General features: G+C 43.3%; 1 protein-coding gene across 7 annotated transcripts in view; it reads right to left on the bottom strand.

Annotated features, from left to right (window-relative positions):
- The window catches only part of GRHL2 (grainyhead like transcription factor 2), a 68,326-nt gene extending 54,480 nt beyond the window's left edge, over positions 1-13,846 (bottom strand). For 2 of the 7 annotated variants that reach the window (XM_032130448.1, XM_032130458.1), the window contains exons 1-2: positions 6,168-8,284; positions 794-983 (exon numbers count right to left, since the gene is read on the bottom strand). In XM_032130448.1, the coding sequence (XP_031986339.1) occupies positions 794-983; positions 6,168-6,229 (252 nt within the window). In that variant the 5' untranslated portion in view covers positions 6,230-8,284. Of the gene's footprint in view, positions 1-793; positions 984-6,167; positions 8,295-11,298; positions 11,606-13,535 lie in introns of those variants that run through there. The other 5 variants (XM_032130483.1, XM_032130492.1, XM_032130467.1 and 2 more) reach the window with 5 other exon arrangements.
- Positions 13,847-20,362: the final 6,516 nt, after the last annotated feature.

The raw sequence follows: 20,362 nt of genomic DNA, 5'->3' as shown, positions 1-20,362 counted from the left end.
GGAAGCAACACTCATTCTGTTTGCAGAGTACCAACAGGTCAGCATGGGTTTCAGAGTAACATTACACAGAGATGCATCCTGTAGGACTCTCTTCTGATTTCAGCAAAAATCTCAAACACAGCTTTACCTAAACACTATAAAAAAAAAAAAATATATATATATATATAAATAAAAGATGTTATCAAAATGTTATGTAAAGCCCTGGGTTTAGAACATGACAAACTGAAACTGTGTCAGTGCTTTGCCTGTAAATTGACTTAGATCTCTGGCTCTGTGTCCAGCTCCATTTCTGTCCTGCAAACTTCCAGTGCAAGGGCTAGACCTCACTGTATGTTTGTATACAGCCTACTGCTATCATTATACAAACAAAAATAACATGGGAAACTGTCAGATGAGAGATACTCCAGTTAAAGAGCAAACTAAAACATGTGTGGAATGAAACAGAAAAGCAGACAAACCTACAGATGGACAAGGCCTCCCCTTTTATACTTTTTAAAGAATATTTCAAGTATCACCCAATGTTCTTGCAAAGGAAGAGGAAGAACACTACACTCAAAAAGAAAACATGATAGAAAACTTAATATGAGAATTCTGATATTGTTTTTCTCCCTCCAGAACTAAATACACATCAAAACTGTTTCAGACAGGCTTGCTATAATGGAATGGGTGCTTGATGGAAATATTAGAGAGAAAACAAGATGCAGTGACTTCTGTCTTTGAAAACTAGCTCTTTTGATGACTCAGAGTGGTCCCTGCTAGTGCAGCAGGGAGGGATAATGACAGAGTTACCTACTTTATAATAGTCATACAATAGGCCAAGAGCAGCAGCACTGTCCTCATCACCATTTATGCTCATCATAGCCTTGGTAGCTGCTGTTAGGGGATTCTCCAAATACGACTTCCAGGCTTCATCTTCACTGGTGTAGGCTCGTCTGGTGTTGAATGAAGTGTCATTTGGCACTAAGGCCACAAGTCGCTTGTTACTGCATAGACAGGAAGAATAAAATTGTGATCCAGAAGGGATTACTTTATTCACAAGGCACGGTAAAGAACATCAAATAGCTCAATTAAAGTTATATGATTACATCAAGCAAGCATCTCTGTATTACACTTGGTGACATAAATATTTATCAGTATTAGGTATCTTCAGTACTTAAAGATTGAAATGCGTGCAGATCTTGTGATAGTAATTCAAATGTATTTTTACTATTATACAGATAGAGCTACCAAAATATTTTAAAATTATTGGGAAAAAAAAAATGAAGCAACAATATGAAAACATTTAGCCCCAATATTTTTGCTACATATACACTTGATTAGGGGGAAAAAAAAATCCAACATTTAACTGACATAAAACATGAATTAAAAACAAGAAAAAGCATCTAATACTAATCTAGGCTTCACCTAAACAGAGTATAGTTCAGTATTTATTAAGTGGGTACACCTTAAAATTGAGCTATTCTCTGCTTTTAGAATGCAACTTGTCAGTAATTTCAGAGCAGTTTTCTGTAGCAGGACATAAGCAGTAAGTCCAGTGGATGGAACAGAAGTCAACATATTTGGTCTCAATTCACACTTTATCACTCACCGCATCTAGTTATAGACCCATGGTAACACACACAAGAGCATTAGTGAATGGGATTTGCAGCAAAGCAGTTTCCTCCACCCTGAAAGTGGCACAGACTGACCACTGCCCGTGTATACTGTGTGAGAAGCTGCTGCACCACAGCTATGGCTGAAATTTCCAGTATAATGGAAACATAAATGATAATAGCACCTGCTTTTGCAAACCGTTCAATAAACTTACTGATAAAAGAACTACATAAAAAAAAAAGTTGCAGTACTATTATATAAGATAGTAGGCAAACAGATTAGGCAAGGGAAATACTGGTGTGAGGGGTGTGCTGCTTCATAGGTGTTACAAGAGCACTGTCAAGAATTGTGGCTCAGGTTACAAGGATCACAATGAAACTTTTAACACATTACACCTAAACTTGAAAGCTGCAGAGATGGCAGAATAATTAAATATACCAACTTAACTGGTAAAACTAGTAGTTATTCCTGGTGACCCTCATAAAACACTTTTTGCTATCTTCTACATAAAAGCCAGTTCAGTAGTCAGTCTCCTCTTTCTGCTCTGCCCTATCTGCACCGGTGCCAGCTCCACAGATCTAATCCAACGAACTGCTGCTGTTGCACAGAGAGTGGCATTTAAACTGTGCAAACAAGACTTTTATTTGTTTTCAGAAATAGGATTTGATAAAAGCACAACTGAACCCATGCAGTAAATGCTCTCGGATGCCAGGAGCATGCCTTGCCTGGCCCCCAAGCTGCAGGGACCAAAGGCTGGGGCTTCGCCAGAACTCCACTGTGGTGCAAGTCCAACCTGCAAAGTGCGTGCTCCAGTGTTTAAGGAAGAGGAGGGGAATGGTGGAGATTATAATCTCTATGGTACAGAGCACTGTTTACCAGTTTCTCTATTTAATGGAAAACAAAATAATCCATCTGGTGCACAGCACAATTTTATGAGCTCTGTGGGGAAAGAGGGCATTTCATAGCTTCATATCAGAAAATACAGCCAACTACAGTACTGGTTCTATTTTTCTTTCATATAAAATAACTGGATTTTTTGAAAAAAAAAAAAAATTTTTGAGGACCTTTCTGCCTGGCCTTTTGCTGAAGATTTTTGTTCCTCTTGTTTCCACATATACATTTGTGTTGTTACAGGTTTGCTCCAGCAAGTGAAAGTGAGCACAAATTAGGAGCCTAAGGAATACAGAGAGAACTGCTAGATCCACTTGCCTTTTCAGTACCTTATTGTTAGCAGCTCAAATCAGATTTGCAACAGCCCTGTTGTTTGTGCCAGAGGTAGCTGAGTGCCTTTTTCCACTCTGGAGCAGTCAATTCTCCCTGGCTCAGAGGCAATCATTCCAAGCAAAGATTCTCCTTTCCTCAACAACGCTCCCCTTCAGCTAAATCCGGGCTGTTTCATCGTATGGGCAGCTGCCCACTGCAACGCACAAATTCCCGCTCATCCTCCTTCCTGTAGCAATCTTCCCTTACAACCAATAAGTGCCTTTTGTTGCTCAGACCACTCACAGCCGTGTGACAGTCATAACTGATTCATGAGCACTACAGTCAAACAGTAAGATCCCTTTAAAAACACATCTTCTAAGACTTGGGCTGTGCTTGTCTGTGAAAATGCTGGAGGGGAGGAGTCAGTCTCTGCTGCTCTAACTTAGTCAAGATGATCTTAAAGCAATGACCAGAGTGCAGTCTCTCAGACATGCATATATGATTGTGTTGGGGAAAAGCCAAAGCAAATGCTCTAGAAACAGCAACTCAGTAAGTAGACAGTTGAGATGGTTGGAAAGGCACAGGTGCATAGACCTAGAGCCTTCCCAACATCTCTCCAGAGGATGTTTTTTCTAAAACTCAGGTTTTCACATTTGAAAACAAATTATCTGTCTCCTCTGCCTTGAGAGATGGTCTGAAGCGTAATCAACTGACACACTCATTGTGTTTACTCTGCAAACAGACTGAAACAATAGCACTAAGAAAAATAAAAAACTTCCTCATCACCCCTATCCCTGTAATCAGCTCTGTGGGAGGTTAATGGTCAGAGCTAATTATCATGATTTAACATAGTCAATCATTTCAAAGACTATAGCCAAAGCAGTCAGCCAAAACAATTGGGCTCACTTAAAGAAAACTTCTCTATTAAATAAGGTCGTTTGGATGAGAGGGAGAGTTTCTCTGAAGAAATGAGACTTGTGTATGCACACACATTCCCTTTCATTTTTGCACAACTGCTGAACCTCCTGGAAGATTTCAGCTAAATGTGACAGAGGGGTAGAAAAGTCCTCCATAACCAGAGGAGATAAATATATTATATTTTAATATATGCCAAGAAAACACAACATCTTAAGTGAGGCTCTACACAGATAAGTTCCCCTGGTCTTGCCAGTCATCCTTCCATGCCAGGGCAACCCCAGCTGTTCCAGCTGTGCAACTGTTGACAGCTGCTTGGGAGGAGAGCGACTCTGGTGGCACCTGGGCCATGTGGAACACAAAGGGTAACAACTACGAGTAACAGCAATCCCACTGTAGAGCTGCTCTGACCATCCCAGCTGAAAGAAAAGCCCTATTTGGAGCCTGCAATTAGCAGATCCATAGATCTACGGATCTTATCAAAAGCTGCAAATCCATCAGTGACTAAATCCACCAAGAACCACACACTTAAGGAAGAAAGATAGGCCAAGATTGCAAGACTTCTACTCAACCTGACCACCAACGCCAGCAAATACCCGCTGTAGCCCCAGTCACATCTAAAAACCTGCTAAAGACCAGAGAACAAGAGTAACCCCTGCTGTGCCCATTCCTCACCCGGGCCAGCCCACCACCCCTCTATCTGGAAGTCAGGATGTGTGCTAACCAGAACACAGCTGTGAGGGATGCACTTGTACAAGCACACCATCATTTTATCATGGGGAAAAGCTGAAGAATTCAGGATACTTTGTGTCTAAAAAAGTAAATGTTTCCTTTCAAGATATCACTTGAGCTCCGCATGAATGTAAAATGTTTCCACTGTTTTATGTCAAACAGTAATAAGTGTGACAGAATGAAAGGTATTTTCTGGGGAATGGTCTATCTAGGAGCTAGATTGTTCTGACACTTGAGCATTTATGTCAAGACTAAACTTCAGATAGCCTTTATTCTGTAAAATCTTTTTTTCTCCCCACTGCTTAGTAGAGATTTTCCTGTTCATACCGTCTGACGTGATTTGTGTATTCTCATAAGACATACATAAAATTTTCCAGATTAACAGCAGTTATGGTGACTTTTTTTTTTAACTTTTTTAAAATTAAGATTATGGAATTTTATAAAACCAAGTGTAGTGTATAAACATAAAGATGTCCAAAACTTTGTTTCATTTCAATTACTGCAGTACAACAACGTAACCTGGAGAGGTACATTGTACTTAACATCAATAAATCAGCTAAATTGAAAGGGCCAGCCTTTCAAGCTCTTCCTCGGATTAAAGATAATGAGCATACAACAGCCAGCCCTCGGGGCTATAAAATCCTTCTACAGGCAAATTCTCACCCAACTCGATGCAATTTGCGAATGAGTTTACAATGAATCAGAATTGCCCATTAACACACTCACGAACAGTGATAAAAGGCTTGGGGATCAGAACTTCCATTTTATTCAGGAACTAGGTGTCCTGCCTGCCAGTCTCTCAAAACCAGTTTTGATGCTCAAAAGCTTTCTCTTGAATTTGCAAAGTTCAAGCAGCCCTCAACTTCTCAGCTATATCTGCCATTGAACATAAAGCAGACTGATGCAGCCATGCTGCATCAAGTACATCTGCATCCCGCTCCATCATATGCTCAGCATTCCATCCTGATCCAGTGGGATCAGGATGGCACTAGTGGGAAAGAAAGCTTCTTCCTACCTGCCCCACATCTTTTGCCTTGCCCAGGAAATTCAATCCTGAAATCCAAAGCAGATTGTTTAGGCTGCCAAGGCGGGCATCCAGCCCAGGCACTTCCGTTTTTTAACTACAAGGTTTTTTGACATTGCATTTGTTCTTAAAAAAAAAAAAAAAAAAAAAAAAAAAGAAAAAAGGTTACAACCAAGCTGCTCCATGAATATACCTGCAGACTTCTTCACCCCATGACAATGCATGAGGACCTTCCCCTTCCCCTCCCTGCAGAGGTGCCAGATGGGAACACACAAGTGATATATGTGAGGCAGGAGATTGGGAGAAGTTCCAATTCCCAGGTTTCAGCCCAGGCCTGAGCCTGCCCATTCTTACACAGGTGAGATAAGAGCACCAGGCACTTCTGCACACATCCTCTGCAAAATGTCCCTTCAAGAGAAGGGATACAAGGCTTTGGCCCATACAGCTGTTATAAAGCATCCAGAAATTTCAGCACTAGTCAAATAACTGGAAAAGGCAAGACAGACTCACATCACCTTCGTTCCCAGCCCAGCACATCAAGGCCATAGGATATTTATCACAAGCTCCTTGTTAGTTGCATGATAAGAAGGTGAACAGGGCAACTGTCCCCAATCTAGAAATACTGGGAGACACACAAATTCCAAAACAAGATGCTACCCAAAGGGACCACTTCTGTTGCACACAGACATGCACCACACACCATGTTGCATCCTGCCTCCAGTGCAAAGTCAAAGAAATGTTGAACTTGTAGACAACACCCATGTTTCATTTGGTGTGACAAAAGGTACAGGAGCATGCTCCAGATGCATCCAAGAACCGGAAAAGAGAGCAGAAGTTCCTACTTCAGTTTTGACACAGCTAAGGAGGGCAGATTATGATCATTTACAAACATTTCAGTAGCCCTAAAAGACTCTGTAAGTTTATTTTACACTTACACAAATCTCAGTTCAGCTATAAGACAACTATAAAACAGATCTAGAACAGATGTTCATGCAATTTGTCTTAAAACTAATGCACATACATAAGAATTCACAGGCACAAAGTGAAGAACTACGACCATTTAAAACGCAGGACAGATCCCACAGAAGCTGCGTAAGTTAAAGTTCAGATTCCAGATCATAAATTTCTGCCTGTGCTCATTACAGAGAGGTATACATCGAACTTAGTCCTAGTGCTTGAAACCAATTGTTTGAAAGATTCTAATGTTAGTTTTGGCCCAAATTTGTTACCTTCAGAATACTACTTTGCCTAGACATCAAGTTAAAAACAAAACAAACAAAATACCACCAAAAAACCCCAACAATTTGTGTGGTTCATTGCAAGTTTTGATTTATTTAGTTTAAAAAAACTTGAGACCCATCAGGATTTATTGACAAAGCTATAATTAAATAGTCTGCAACACTGTTGTTTCAATTAGATAATAGGGTTCCGTTAAAACTACAAAGGAGCAGAAACATTTAACGAACAGGAAAATTATGGCCCATGTGTCCCAGCATTTTTGTCTGGGAATGGTGTGAATGGTAACAATCACACCATTCCCAGAAGCACAACAGGTTTCCAAAATGTACTTAACCCAATTCAGTGACTATATAAATATACAAATGAATCGAGAGTGAAGGAAAAAAATCAAAGCATTTAGACCACCAGGAAACAAAAAGGTAAGATGCCCTCTGGCCCAGCCAGGAGTCCATACCAAGGAAAAAACTCCCATTAAAGAGACTGAGACATTTTGCCTTCTAATGAGTGCAAGTTTGGGACTCTTGCAATTTTGGGACAATTATACTTTTTGAGCACAAGACAAATCTGAACAAGATTACACATGTGAAATTATTAAAAGAAATTATTGTTACTAAACACTCTGAGAGGAAGTAAAATAATATATTAAGAATAGCAACAGTGAATGGCAAAACAGACTAGTTTAACAATTAGATGCCTAGTATAAGTTTTATTTGTTTTTACTCTGAACCAAAATAACTTAAGCACACAATAGTGATAAAGAGATTAAAACAAACAGGTGATTCATTAACATTGACAAAAAAATATTAACTATGTCAAAATGAAAGTATGAAAAAGAAATCTGACACAAGGATTAAATACATACAATAAATGCCTACTGAGGACTAGTTCAAGTAGGCAATTACTTACCCTGAGACAGACTTTTTATACCTATGATTTCAGACTTTTTTTTTTGTTTCACTTGTAATTAAGTATTATTTCTACCAGACAACCTTTAGTTACTTGTGTACTAAGCCTGTTGCCTTTTCTTTAAACCAAGAAAAACGGAGTCGCAAAAAAAGAGCAGGTTTCAGCACATTTGTAAAAAAATCACTGACATCTCAAAAAATCAGGAAAACCTGAAGCTCACAGCATTTCTGCCGGAGCTGACAGAGTGGATCCGAATTAGCAACTATTTAGCAGCTTCATAGCAGGCCATGCTGTTTTCCTAAGAAGCGTACTTTGAATGTGCATAGCACCCAAGGTTGTTTTAGCTGACTTGAAGCAGCTAGAAGCAGGCTTTAAAATTAAAAACAGGTCATGACAAGGCTGCCCAGACCTCCTGCAATTTAACCTGACCCTTGGCCCCATGGTCCTTGTTCATTCACTGCTTCCACAGAGTTAATGTAAATGGAATAGTTACTGCACTGATCGCATTGATTGCTGTTTTTTCAGGATATTAAATCTTTTACAGAGTCAGAAGGAAAACATGAATTCAACAAGCAAACCTGGGAGTCAAGATTTCCCACAAATATTTTTTAAAAGCACACAAACCCAAAAATATACTTTACAGAACTACTAAAATACATTATTATGGAATAAACCATTCCCTCCCCAAATTAGTCAAGCTAACAAATCTATTTATATAAATATATAGCTATAAATAGATAAATATTTATATAAAAGAAACGTATATATGTAATCTTTGATGTTTGAGACACACTCTCAAGCTATAGATACATTGCAATATTTGACTTCACAGTTCACATGTACTTAATATGGTTTCCTCGGTTAAATATTTTGTAATTTTGTAACACTGTCTTTTTTATGACATTAACACTGTAGAAGAACAGAACAGTATCCCTGTATACTAAGATGTCTGAAATAATTACTTCTCTTAACTAGCTAATACTGTCCCAATCACTGATTAAAAAGCTAATAAAGATTCATCCCAGGAATAATTTCTAGATCAGCATTTGAAAGTGCTATTCTGTGTGTGTACAAAAAAGGGAAGCTTAATTGGCTGCTTCCTAATAAAATAAAAAAAAAAATATTGAAGGTAGCCACTGCACTAGATTAGTATTTGTGAAAGTGTTTGACAACAAATGTCAACTGGTGTAATATCATTTCCCCTTCAGATGTCCCAGACAAAACAAGGACAATGATGTCCCTGCTAACCTTTCCACAGGGAAGAGGTTATATGATCATTACAATCAAGTTAAAGTGACCTGGGAAAATCCCCTCCCTCCTCTTCGGCTTTGATCTTCAGTCTGGTCTCAGACTCCAGCACCAAAGAGACAGCAGTGTAAACAGCAAGACCTAACCATTTGATACTCTTCCTGCTCTTAGGTAAGCTTATGGTTGCAAGTTCTATGAGGTTCTGGACACTGATTTTCCACCTTTCTTGCACAGAAATGGTTTTCTAGGGAACATCTGTGACAGTATGTCTGACATTTGAAAAGTGAAGAAATTAACACATCTAATTCCTGTTTCTCCATTCATTCCCAGATGAGTAACCCAGATGAGTTTGGAAAATTAATCTCATTGGATGCCCTATTCACACAATGGGCTGTGGAGAAAAAAATAAAAATTGAGTGAATTGTCACCTAATTGCTACTCAATATCTGCTGATGGGAAATGTGTTTGGACCTCAAAGAAAAAAATAAGAACAATACAGAGAATGACATTGTAAATGACAAACCCCCTTTGTGTGTTACAGTACTAGATGCTCAAGTTAAATATTATGAAGGCAATAAATCAAAATTACTCTGTGAAGAGCCCAAGATCAACTTCTGCAACAGATACTACCAAACAGCAAGCTGGATGTGAACATGCCTCCACTGACACGTGGAAACAGGTCTGAACCCATTCCCACCTACGGGCTCGCTCTCCACTCAGTTATTTACCTACAAGCACATGCTCCACTGCAGACCCAGGCTGACCCAAGCCCTCCTTTATGTGGGCAGTATCAGCATGCTCCAGCTACCTGGTGTCCTGAGTATCTCTGCACAGCCTGGGCTGTTGGGAGCCTGACGGGGGGGCAGTCAGGCAGCCGGCAGAGCCACGGCGGTGGCCGGCGTGCTGGGGCCTGCCACGAGCCTGCCCTTCCTGCAACTGCCGTCCCAGCCCACCCAGGACTTCACACAACCCCAGGAGCAGCAGGGGCAAACTGTGGCATTTACAAGACAGATCTCAAATGGTTGTACAATTGCTGCTCCTCATTCACAGAAGTACTGTCAATTTCTAAAACCCAGTGAAGTCTCACAAGTAGTGAGCTCACTGATTCACTCCACTAATGCACCGGAGCCACGACTGGAGTTCCGTGGTGATCATTTTTTGTATACTACAAAAGAAAAACTTTAGCCTATAAATTCAGAAGTGTACCCTAGAATCATCTTTTCACCCTGCAAAAGGGATGCTCCTTCCTCCCCACCCTATGTCCCCCAGTGTCAATCAATCCCCAGGTTCCCCTCAAAGGATAGGGAAATTGGATAATAACAGAAGCAGCAGCACAGATGTCTAAAACACTCAGAGCGGGAGTGACACGCATTTCCTTCTGTGGACATTATGGTCTGAACAGTTATTTTCTTAACACCTGCCATTGCTTGCACCCCCGCTGCATATGAACCCAGACCGATGAAAAATGGATGTCAAAAATAACCTCCTCAACTCTGAGCCAGCTCTCTAGCTGCACAAACAGCTCTTCTGACACAGCTGAGAGGGTGGAACAGAGGTAGGAACAAGTGGCCACAGCCTGCTTAAGTCGGTACTACCTCTGAAAAATGCATGTACAATCATGCCTTATCTCTCCTGACCCAGAGTTTGTGGAAGCAAGCAGGCAAGACCCAACTTAGGTAGAAAGACTAAAGGGAAAGACACGGAGATAGCACACCTATCTTAAGGATAATCTCCCCTTCCAAGCTCCTCAGTTAGCATTAGAATCAAACACCTGGTTCTTTAGCATTTTCACCTGTCCACCTTCCTCCCTTAAAGCACTACAGAACCTGTCCCTACTGCTCCCTCCAAAGACAGACATTGCAGGCAGCTCTGTGTAGTAGTGCAGCAGGGTCTACCACCTCCCCATAAAAGCCAGCAAGTGCCACAGAATGTATTTTTCCACACCTTCTATATCCCCTCCACTGCTTAGTCCTTTACACCAGCACTTTAGTAGCACAAGCCCCACAAAAACACGTCCAATGACTGACAAATTAACTGACTTCGAAATAATGAGCTCCACTCTCCAGTCTTGCCTGCAGGGAAGATCTGGTTTTAAGTAAAAGAAAGGCCATGTGGAGGAGAATAATGTACTCTCTGGATTAGGTTCTAATTGGATAAAATTAGAGCCTAAAAAAAAAAAAACCAAACCAAAAAAAAAAAAAAAAACCAAGAAAAAAAGAAAAACCACCAAAAACCTTCCCATGCAAACTCCTCACACCAGTCTATTATCTCATTCCATCTGGTCATCTGTTCTGGAAACAAATGTATTTGTCTTCTCATGTTACACTTGCATATAGAGAACACAAGGGATTTCTTTACTCTTCACTTCCTTTTCAAACTCTTACCTATCACCTAAGAATTTTCTAAACGCCTTAACCAGAAACAGATCACAGGCATACCTGCAATGGAGCAAGTGCTGTTACTTGAGGCTGTGTGCTCTGCACTGCTCTTAAGTTCCTCACAGTGGTAACAGCAGCAGCACTACACAGAGCAGGGGATGAAGAGCATTAATGCTCCAGTCTCAGAAGCTTTACACACACGCCATATTGTTCCTGTTGGAAAGGAAGGATAGCCCAGTATCTCAGTATCATCTCAGACCCAGAGGGAAACCACTTTTGCCCTAGTTTCTGACATGAGCTAGCGTTCCTCTCCACTGTTTTTCTGATTCAAAGCCGACTATGGTGAGAAGTTGTTCTTCTGACCCCCCCCCACCTTTCCATATTCCCCTCCCACTCCCACTAACTGCCCTTGATCTGCCGCAGCCTAGTTTCTGGCTGCTGAAACTACTGGCAACTAGGCTTAGCCAGGAATTAACTTACAGGCCCCTTTCACCTTCGTGCAGTTCTGGAACTGCCCATCGCCTTGGGATGCCCTATATCACTGCTTGTCAGCTCTTCCACAGTTAATCTGGTTCCCCACCCAACTGAACGACTGCTCTTTCAGCTGCTCCTTCACTTATCCGAACCCCTCAGGGCTCTATTCTTATTCCCTTCCTTGCACTTTAATCATTTACTGCTCTAATCTGGCCACCGAAGGCATTAGTCCCCATCCCAGCTCAAATGAACTCCTAAACGCCACTCTCAACTCCTACCCAAATAAATTTAATTTCATGTCAGTAGCTACCTTTATACAATCCCACTGTCAGCTGATGTTTGAAAAAGCCAGGCCTAATACTTTTGTTTAATCTTTCCCGTCCTGTCTTTTCCCTATCAGAGGAGCCAACCCTGCTGTTTTCTTTTGTGGGGTAATCTCCTTCTTTCACTCCTTGACAGGCAGGTTGTCACCAAGCCTCTCTCCAACATCAGGCTCCTCCTCTCCACCTCCTTTGGCACAAAGGCTCTGGGGAGCCCAACCAAGGCTGGCACCTGAGCAACACCAAACGTAGCCGAGGTCACACCCGTGTTTGGAGCACTCCTACCTGCACCGGGGCAGCAGTAAAACAAAACAGCCACCTCCCGCCCTCCATCTTCCTTACCCCGTAACTCTCGCCAGCCACCTCCTGCAGAAACGCTAATCACCCGAGCAGGGAAAATGGCCTTCCCGCCTGGCTGCCTCACGGCGGCTCTGGGCGCCACGCCGAGCCGCCCGCCGCCATGGCGGGAGCGCGGCATCGCCTGTGCAAGTTGTTTACCGGGGGTAAATACCCCACCCCCGGCCTGGGCCGCTCGGGATCGGGCGCCGGCGGAGCCGGGACGGCAGGAGCGGCGCACGCCGCAGCCTCCGCGCCCACCGACGGCTCCTGGCGGTGCTCCCCGTCCCGGGGACGCCGAGCCCACCGCTGGCCCCGCCGCAGTCCTGCGCGTCCCGGGGGGCCCCAACACCAGGGCCGGCGGCACCGGGAGACAATGGGAGTATCCTTGCACCCCTGCCGCTCTGTCCCGGCCTCGCTACCGCCAGGCCCGGGCGGGAGAGGGGCTCAGGCGGGCCCGGGGCCGACAGGAGCGGGAGGCTTCCCTCTCCTCTCTTCATCCTTCTGCTTCAGCCCCGCTACTGGGAAAGTTACTTTTTAACCCCGCCGGTCTCCGAGCAGCCGCGGGCCCGCCTGGGCGTCCCGCCGGGAAAACAAGGTCAGGACGGCGAGGGAGAAGGCGCCGCATGGAGCGGCCGGGGAGCACCTGGGCCGAGCCAGGGCCTTCCTCCCGCCGCCCGGGCCCCGTGCCCCGCCGGCCGCAGCCGAGGGGAGGAAGATGGCCGTGCCCAGCCCTTTGGGGATAAAAGCTCTTTGTTGCGCCAACACAAAAGCCAAGAAGCACTTTACGTCCGGGGCCTTCGGCGGGCGGAGGCCGCTCCGCTCTTCCAGGGCGAGGAGCTCTCTGTCGCGAAAAGCGACCCTCGAGGTGACGGGGGAAAAAACCAAAACAACACAAACAAATAAATAAAAAAACTAAACTAAAAGGGGAGCTAAACAAATAATCGCGCAGCCCCACGGCCAGGCGAAGAACGAGGTGCGGGGCCGCGAGCCGCGTCCTCGGGCGCTCCGGAGTGTCTGTGCGCCCAGTCCGGCGTCGCTGTAGGAGGGAGAAGAGGGAGAAGCGCCGTCCCGGCGGGTCCGCGTCCGCCACCGGCGAAGGGGAACACGGCCAGCCCGGCGGGCCGCCCCGCGCAGCGGGCGCAGCGCGTGCCTGCGATCACTTACTTGTCCGTCTCTTGTAACATGTTTGATCCAATGAACTCTCTTCCCGGTGCCTCCGTCTGCCTGGCGGAACTGGACTTTCAGGTCTGTGCAGGTGAAGGTGTGCGTGTGAACGCCCGGGACGGCAGAACCAGAGCTACTGGTAATTCTGCTTTCCTTCCCCCCCTCTCCCGGCTCCACAGCCAGCCGCCGAGGCAGGACAGGTAGAGCCCCCTCCCCCTGGCATGTGGGGAGCGGCGGGGCTGGGGCGCCGGCGGGGCTCGGCACGGGAGAGCGGCCGGGCCGGGCGCGCACAGGTAACTTTCCCGAGCAGCGCTGGATTCTTTCACTAAAGGAGCGGGGAGAGGGACGAGCCGCGCGCTGATTGGGCGGCGCGGCCGCCAGGTGCGCTGCCATTGGCAGAGGCGCGCACAGGTGAGGAAGGAGCCGCCGCCGAGCGCCAGGTAACGAACGCACCGCGCGCCCGCGCCGGGAGGCACCGCGGGGCCGCCGCCAGCGGGAAGGGATGGAAAAAGAAAAAAAGAAAAAGAAAAGGGGAGCCGGCGCTGGGGCGGCGGGCAGTTCCACCGTCCAACAACGCCTCCCTGCCGCGGACGGAGGGGCCCGGCCGGCCGCGCTGAGGAGGCGAGGCCAGGCGAGGAGCGGCGCGGGGCCACGGGTGCCCCGTGAGGCTGAGGCGGCCCCTGGCCGCGGTCCGCCCGCCTCACCTGTCGGGCTGCTCCGTGCCCGAAATCCCCGGCTTCGGCCGCTGGCCTGTGGCTGCCGTCGAATAACGCCCAGGGAGGCGTCGCCCTTCGCAGGACAGTTTGGAAGATTGTTTTTTTTCTTGGGTTTGGGGAGTTTCTGACCTTCCCCCCCCCCCCCCCCCCCCTTTTTTGTTTCTTTTGACCTTACTACGGTTGGGACCAGCTGAGTTTGACGTTGGTGAATGTCTTTCTGCAGAAGGCATCTCACGGCAGCAGGATGAGGTGGTGCCAGCTGATGACACCCACTGTGTGGATCTGAGAGCTGATAGCTGAACTGGGGGATGTTGATGATGGGTGTTGAGGGGTCTGTTTTGCCAGCAGGGGAAAGCTGGAAGAGAATGGAAAAGCTGGGATGGAGTGTTTATTGAGGCTCTATTATGCAGGGATGAAGTGAACAGAGAGGACTGCAGATACATCAGTCGCCCTTCAGCCCAGTACAACCTACTGTGTACTTTGCCAGAGGATCAAAGTGGGTTTACGAGGGATAACAGGATCGGGCTGTGGGGGCAGCAGCTTTGACCCTGATGGAGGAGGTGGGGAAGAGGAACTCCTTGAGTCAGTTTGAGAACAGGGAGTGGAAGGGTAGTAACGAGACTCCCATCTGCTATCACCCATTCTCAGTCCCCATTCCTCCATCAGAGACAGGTCAGGACTGCACTAATCCTTCCTGCTACCACCTGCCCTCCTGGAGACAGCTTTCTATACTAGGCATCCAACTTGACTGCTGACAACCTCTGCTGTGCAAATCGTGCTGAATGTGTAAAGAATGCACCATTATGTGGGGTAGACCATTATGTTACTTAGTCATCTTTGTAAGACAATTACCTGAATTATTTCAAACCCATCAAATTTATAATGTCTTATTTGAAGGGAATTTTCCATTTTCTACCTTTGATTTCATAAAATCATAGAATACCCTGAGTTGGAAGGGATCCTCAAGGGTCATCGAGTCCAACTCCTGAATAGGGGAATTTCCCTTGACAGGGGAATGTAGTAGGAGGGATATTAATGGAAATACATATTTGTATAACCAAATATGTATGTATACACAGAGACACATGTACATATATACATATGTATGAAACATGTTATGGTCTGGGGCCTCATCTTCATTTACCTACTGCTGCAGTTGAAATCAAACTTGACTCTGCTAAGTCAGTGGTATTATGGGATCACAGGCACAAATATCTGTTACTGGGTCCCACTCCTTATCTGTGTTCATAGTAACTAATCAAATCAAACAAATTCAGTATAAATCAGTTTTAAGTCAGCTTAAACATAGTCCCATTAAGATTTCTGTCACTTTAACTAAGCAGAATTAGAAAAATACTTTACCTAGATCAATGACCCTTTGATTGAACACGAGATATTAGTTAGCCATTCTCTTTCTCCATTCACCAGTCACAGGAAAGAAATATTATTATACAATCTGTGAATCCAGTCAAAAGTTGCCAGTGTGGCCATTATTCATGGCGATACTTGTATGAATTATTTTGCATAGTGCATTTTGAGGAAGCTATAAGGCTTCATAAAACACAAGAGAAACAGAGTAATTTATTCATAGCAAATGATGCAGTCATTTTGAATACCAAAATCTATATAATCTAAAATAAATTGGATCTCTCAAATACATTACTATATATTGTTCTGAAGAAATAGTGGTAGCATGCTGTAACAGTTTAAGTTACTGAAGCTCTCCCTGTTAACTGTAGAAATGATAAGGTTTCTTTCTCAAATGATAAGGTTTCTTTCCCAAATAGTTGTTATGCTGAAAGAAACTTTGAGACCTGAAAAGGTTACCTGTTTGAGCACCATCAATAGGATTAACACCAGTTCAGGTATCCTCTTTCTCCTTTTTAATTTTTCAATTATAAGAAACATTTGGATGTTGTTGTGTGTTCTTTCCCCCTCCCCCCCCCCCTCCATTTTTTCCCATATGAAATGTATAGGAAGAAGGAGAGGAAGATCAATGATGAGCACATTTGAAAATGCCACCTTCCCCAAGGTAGAAATGCTGCTGATATGTGATTTTACAAGAAAGAAAACTACATTTGATGCCATCTGTAGTCCTGGACCAAACCCAAACTGTAACTCAAACTGAAATGGAGTTTGTTGTTCTAGTACTGGGTCAAATACAAAACTGCCTTTAGCAGCCTGCTCTCAGGAGAGATTCTCTTAGAATGAGGTAGTCAGGAGACTGAATTACTGCTCACTGTCTTAGGAGTAGTTCCAAGGTCAAAGTTAGGAATATAAGTGGAAAATACAGTAATGAACTCTTGATTTGAGGTAGTTGGAGATGACAACTCTTATTTAGTTAGGAGTTGCTTATATAGAAAAATATACCCTGAAATTATTTTAACTAGGAAGGCAGGCATAGGGCTCATAGTTTTCTGGATGAGCTTTTTGCTTCACACTGCAGGCTGGAATCAAATTGTCAGAGTCCACCTCTAGCTGAACAGGTCAAACAAGTCCTACTTAATCCAGCCCGATGTTCATTCTTCATGATCTACAAGATTATTATAAACTAATCTGTTAGTCATTGAAACATCAGATAATGTTATTTCTGGGCAGACCAGTCTTGCTTCCTGTAGAATCAAGGCTGTGTAGAGAAAAAATGGAATAGTCATGCCATACATTATTGAAAATCTAGGACTTGTCTTTGGAGTGTACAGGAAATATTTAAAATAGTAGACTACTGTTTTTCATACTGTGCTTGCTTCTTTGTTTGCACAGTAGCTGATAGTTGTTTGTAGCATTTTAAGGATTCAGCGTAGAATTCAACTGTCTAAAGCTTTACCTCATGTTTACACTATTCACTCCATAGCAGTGAATGTCGTTTGGACTTGCCAGCACTGGGTAAAGGAAATCAAGTGTACAAATAAGGCTTAACTAGGCTTACTAATTGCACCAAGTACTTAAAACACACTTCAGAAAACTATTAAAAGAAGTCTATGAGATAAAAGATGTTGGAGAGATATTTATGTCAAAACAGTGTTGTAAAGCAGTTCAGTGAGGGAGCAGATGTTTGAAAACAACTGTTTTCAGTAGGCAGTGATTACCACGTATTTTTATTTGTGTCTTTCTGTCACTGATGGCTGTTGATATAAAATGCATTCTCTCACAGTAAGTTCAAAGACAACCACCTACTTACTAGTTTTGTGATATGGAACATTTACTGTTAATCTTCCCTACAGCCCTTCCTTTGTAGTCCTCTGTATGAAACTATATTGGAATTTGTGCAGACCTTGATCCTCAACTGACTTCAATGAAGCCATCGTGTACATCAAAATAAGCTTAAAAGATTGCAGTGCAACCTTCCTGTACCCCAAAACAGGTCATTCTTCTGCCCTAAGAATGAATTGCTGTGCACTGTTAACTTCAAGAAAGTGATTCTAAGTAACCATGATCCTGGTAACAGTTGACTTTTAATGCTTCACAAGGAAATATAAAATTCCTGTTGGAATAGGAGATTTTGTGATTAATGGCAAGTACTCGTGGATTTCTGTAATGCTGCCTGGAAACTGCAATTTGCGCTCCCCAAACAGATCTGCTGGAAGCCTTTTAACAACCACAAGCTCTCAAGTACCTCCACATCATGTATGACAGCAGCAGCTCAGCCATGTGGAGGATCATGGAATATCAAGCATTTCCTGGCCACAGGGTAAGGTGTGGAGCTGAGTGTGGCACTTTCTATATGAAATGCTGATTTGCATTTCTTTTCGATTCATCAAAGCAATATGGAAATATGTAACAAAAAAAAAAAGAGAAGCTGTATTTTTTGTTTTGCTCATTTTGAATGTAGACTTCATGGTTCTGAAACATGACAGAGTTATAACATGACTATCCTGTATATCTGCAACACTGCACTGAGGCAGTGTGGCACACACAATGTTGTTTCAGCTTAAAGCAGAAGTAATTTTTAGTGATGAAAATACTTCACAGTATGTCAATCCTTTAAGGATTGACATTGAGACATTTAAACAGGTAAGAAGGTGGCAAAGTATGACAATAGATTGGAATCTTAGGTTCATACTTGATTAGCAGACATTAAAGTACCAATCTATTTCATAAAGACTACTCATAGTTTTGGAACCAATTCAATAGAATTTAATATAGAATGATGGCTTTTCTGCGGATGCTTTGATCTGCCTGGTAGAGTTTTTTAGTGATTCATTAAACCATTTTTAAACACTGTGAAAATACAGTTAGGTCACCTAATGACGGTAGTTTTGCTGTTGGTGTAAAACTGTAGTGTGAAAAAAGAGTAAGAAGACGTCTCTGAAAGACAGTATCATGTGACATGTGATCCAAGACTTTGGAAATACATTAATTATGCTGGCATTAAAATTGTGTCCTGTCTTTATGGGGCAGAGCTAGAGAATGTAAATAACCTGACCAGTGAGAAAAATGTAAAGAGTGCATCTTCCTAAAGCTTTGTCCAGCTTCTTGTGTCAATTGACAAGGTCTTTGCGTCATCACAGAACAAAATTGCAATTCATGGACACCTTTTGAGTATTTCTAATTTGAACTGTTTTGAGATGAAGGTAAAGTGCCGTTGTTTTGTTTAGGTTGTGAAGAGCTCCCGGAGAATGTAAGAAAATTGTCCTAATACCTGTATTTTTTTTTTTCTTTAATTACTAGAACATTTTTTAATTGCCAGTGGTAGTTTAAACCCAATTTCTTATCAAAATTTTTGCTTTTTTCCCTCCTTTTTCTTTTTTTTCTCTTTCTCTTTTTTCCTCTTTCTTCTTTTTCTCTTTTTTCCTTTAACCCTTTCTTCTTTTTCTCTTCTTTTTTTCCCTCTTTTCTCTTTTTCTCTTTCTTTTTTCCCTTTTTTCCCCTTTTTTCTTTTTTTTTCTCTTCTCCCCTCCTCTTCTCGCCTTCTGCCCTTCTTTCCTCTTGATAACACAGAATTTCCTCAGTTGTACAAAATGAGCCCACAGTTGTTCTTGGTACTGCAGTGGGTGCCTGGGGGAGATGGGCTGGTGTTCTCCAAGTTCCATGGAGGCCCAGATAGAAGGCTCTCACTGCAGAGTGGGAATGGCCAAGTCTGTGTTTTCCACCAAGGGTGCTGCTCCCAGCTCACATCAGTCAGTCCTTGAACCATTATGACCAGCAGAGCACCATTTTAAAGGAAATTGAAATAGGGGTGTGATCAACATGGGGCAAACCCAAGAGCTTCAAATGTCTTTACATTGGTTATAAGTATGTTGAGAGTTTAAAAAAATAGAGAAGCTCCATAGGTCTAAAATATTGCCCTGCAACAATAAGCATTCTAAATGCCATGACAAATGTGTCTTTTTGTTCCAACAGTCTGTCCTAAAATAGGCATAAGTGTTCCAGAATGCAGCAGGTGAAGGATGGCATAAAAACAATTGCTTGTTTACTTTCCCCCCACTCAAGAACTAGAGTAAATGCAGCCCATAGAATCCACAGAAATACTTTAGTGGTAGGAGTTGGGAAACATGGACTTACCATCCTGTTTGCTTAAAATCAGTGTAGTTTTCCCTTAAAATAGGTCAATACTATAATCAAAGAGAAAGGTACTTAAAAAATCACAGCAAATGGAAAAAGCTGCTTTCAGAATTCACTGAGTAAGAGGTGGGGTTGACAGCCACTGTGCTATTGCTAATTTATCCTTGTGGATGCTCTCAGAAGCAAGCAAATGTTATTTTATTTGAAGGGCAGAGGATAAAGAGTATTGTCTGGTGGCACAAAAGGAGCCAGTGTTGGAGCCAGAGCACCTCTGCAGTGCCTTGTTCTGTGGAAAGGTCAGCAGACCCTGTGTCTGTGTGCTTCTGTTTAAGCTTTGTCAGCTCTACCTTTAGTACCTTTACAGACAGCTGTAGCAGTGCCACTTCCTACAACTTTTTGGTATTCTCGTTTGAAATACAGGAGTATTTCAGAAGAAAGCCTCCAACTGGTTTTGTTCGTAAATATAAAGGCAGTATATAATATTACTCCATCAAGCATTTCTGGGCACTGCAGGATCATAGCTTATTGCCATAACCTTTGGCCTTTCTTACTGCCTATGTTTGGTTCTTCAGTGCTCAGGAGCTTCAAGATCATTTAGTCCCTGGCTTG

Source organism: Corvus moneduloides, chromosome 1 (assembly GCF_009650955.1).
Source record: "Corvus moneduloides isolate bCorMon1 chromosome 1, bCorMon1.pri, whole genome shotgun sequence".
Lineage (NCBI taxonomy): Eukaryota > Metazoa > Chordata > Aves > Passeriformes > Corvidae > Corvus > Corvus moneduloides.
The sequence above is the reverse complement of the archived record's forward strand: the minus strand, read 5'-3'. Positions and strand labels throughout refer to the sequence as shown.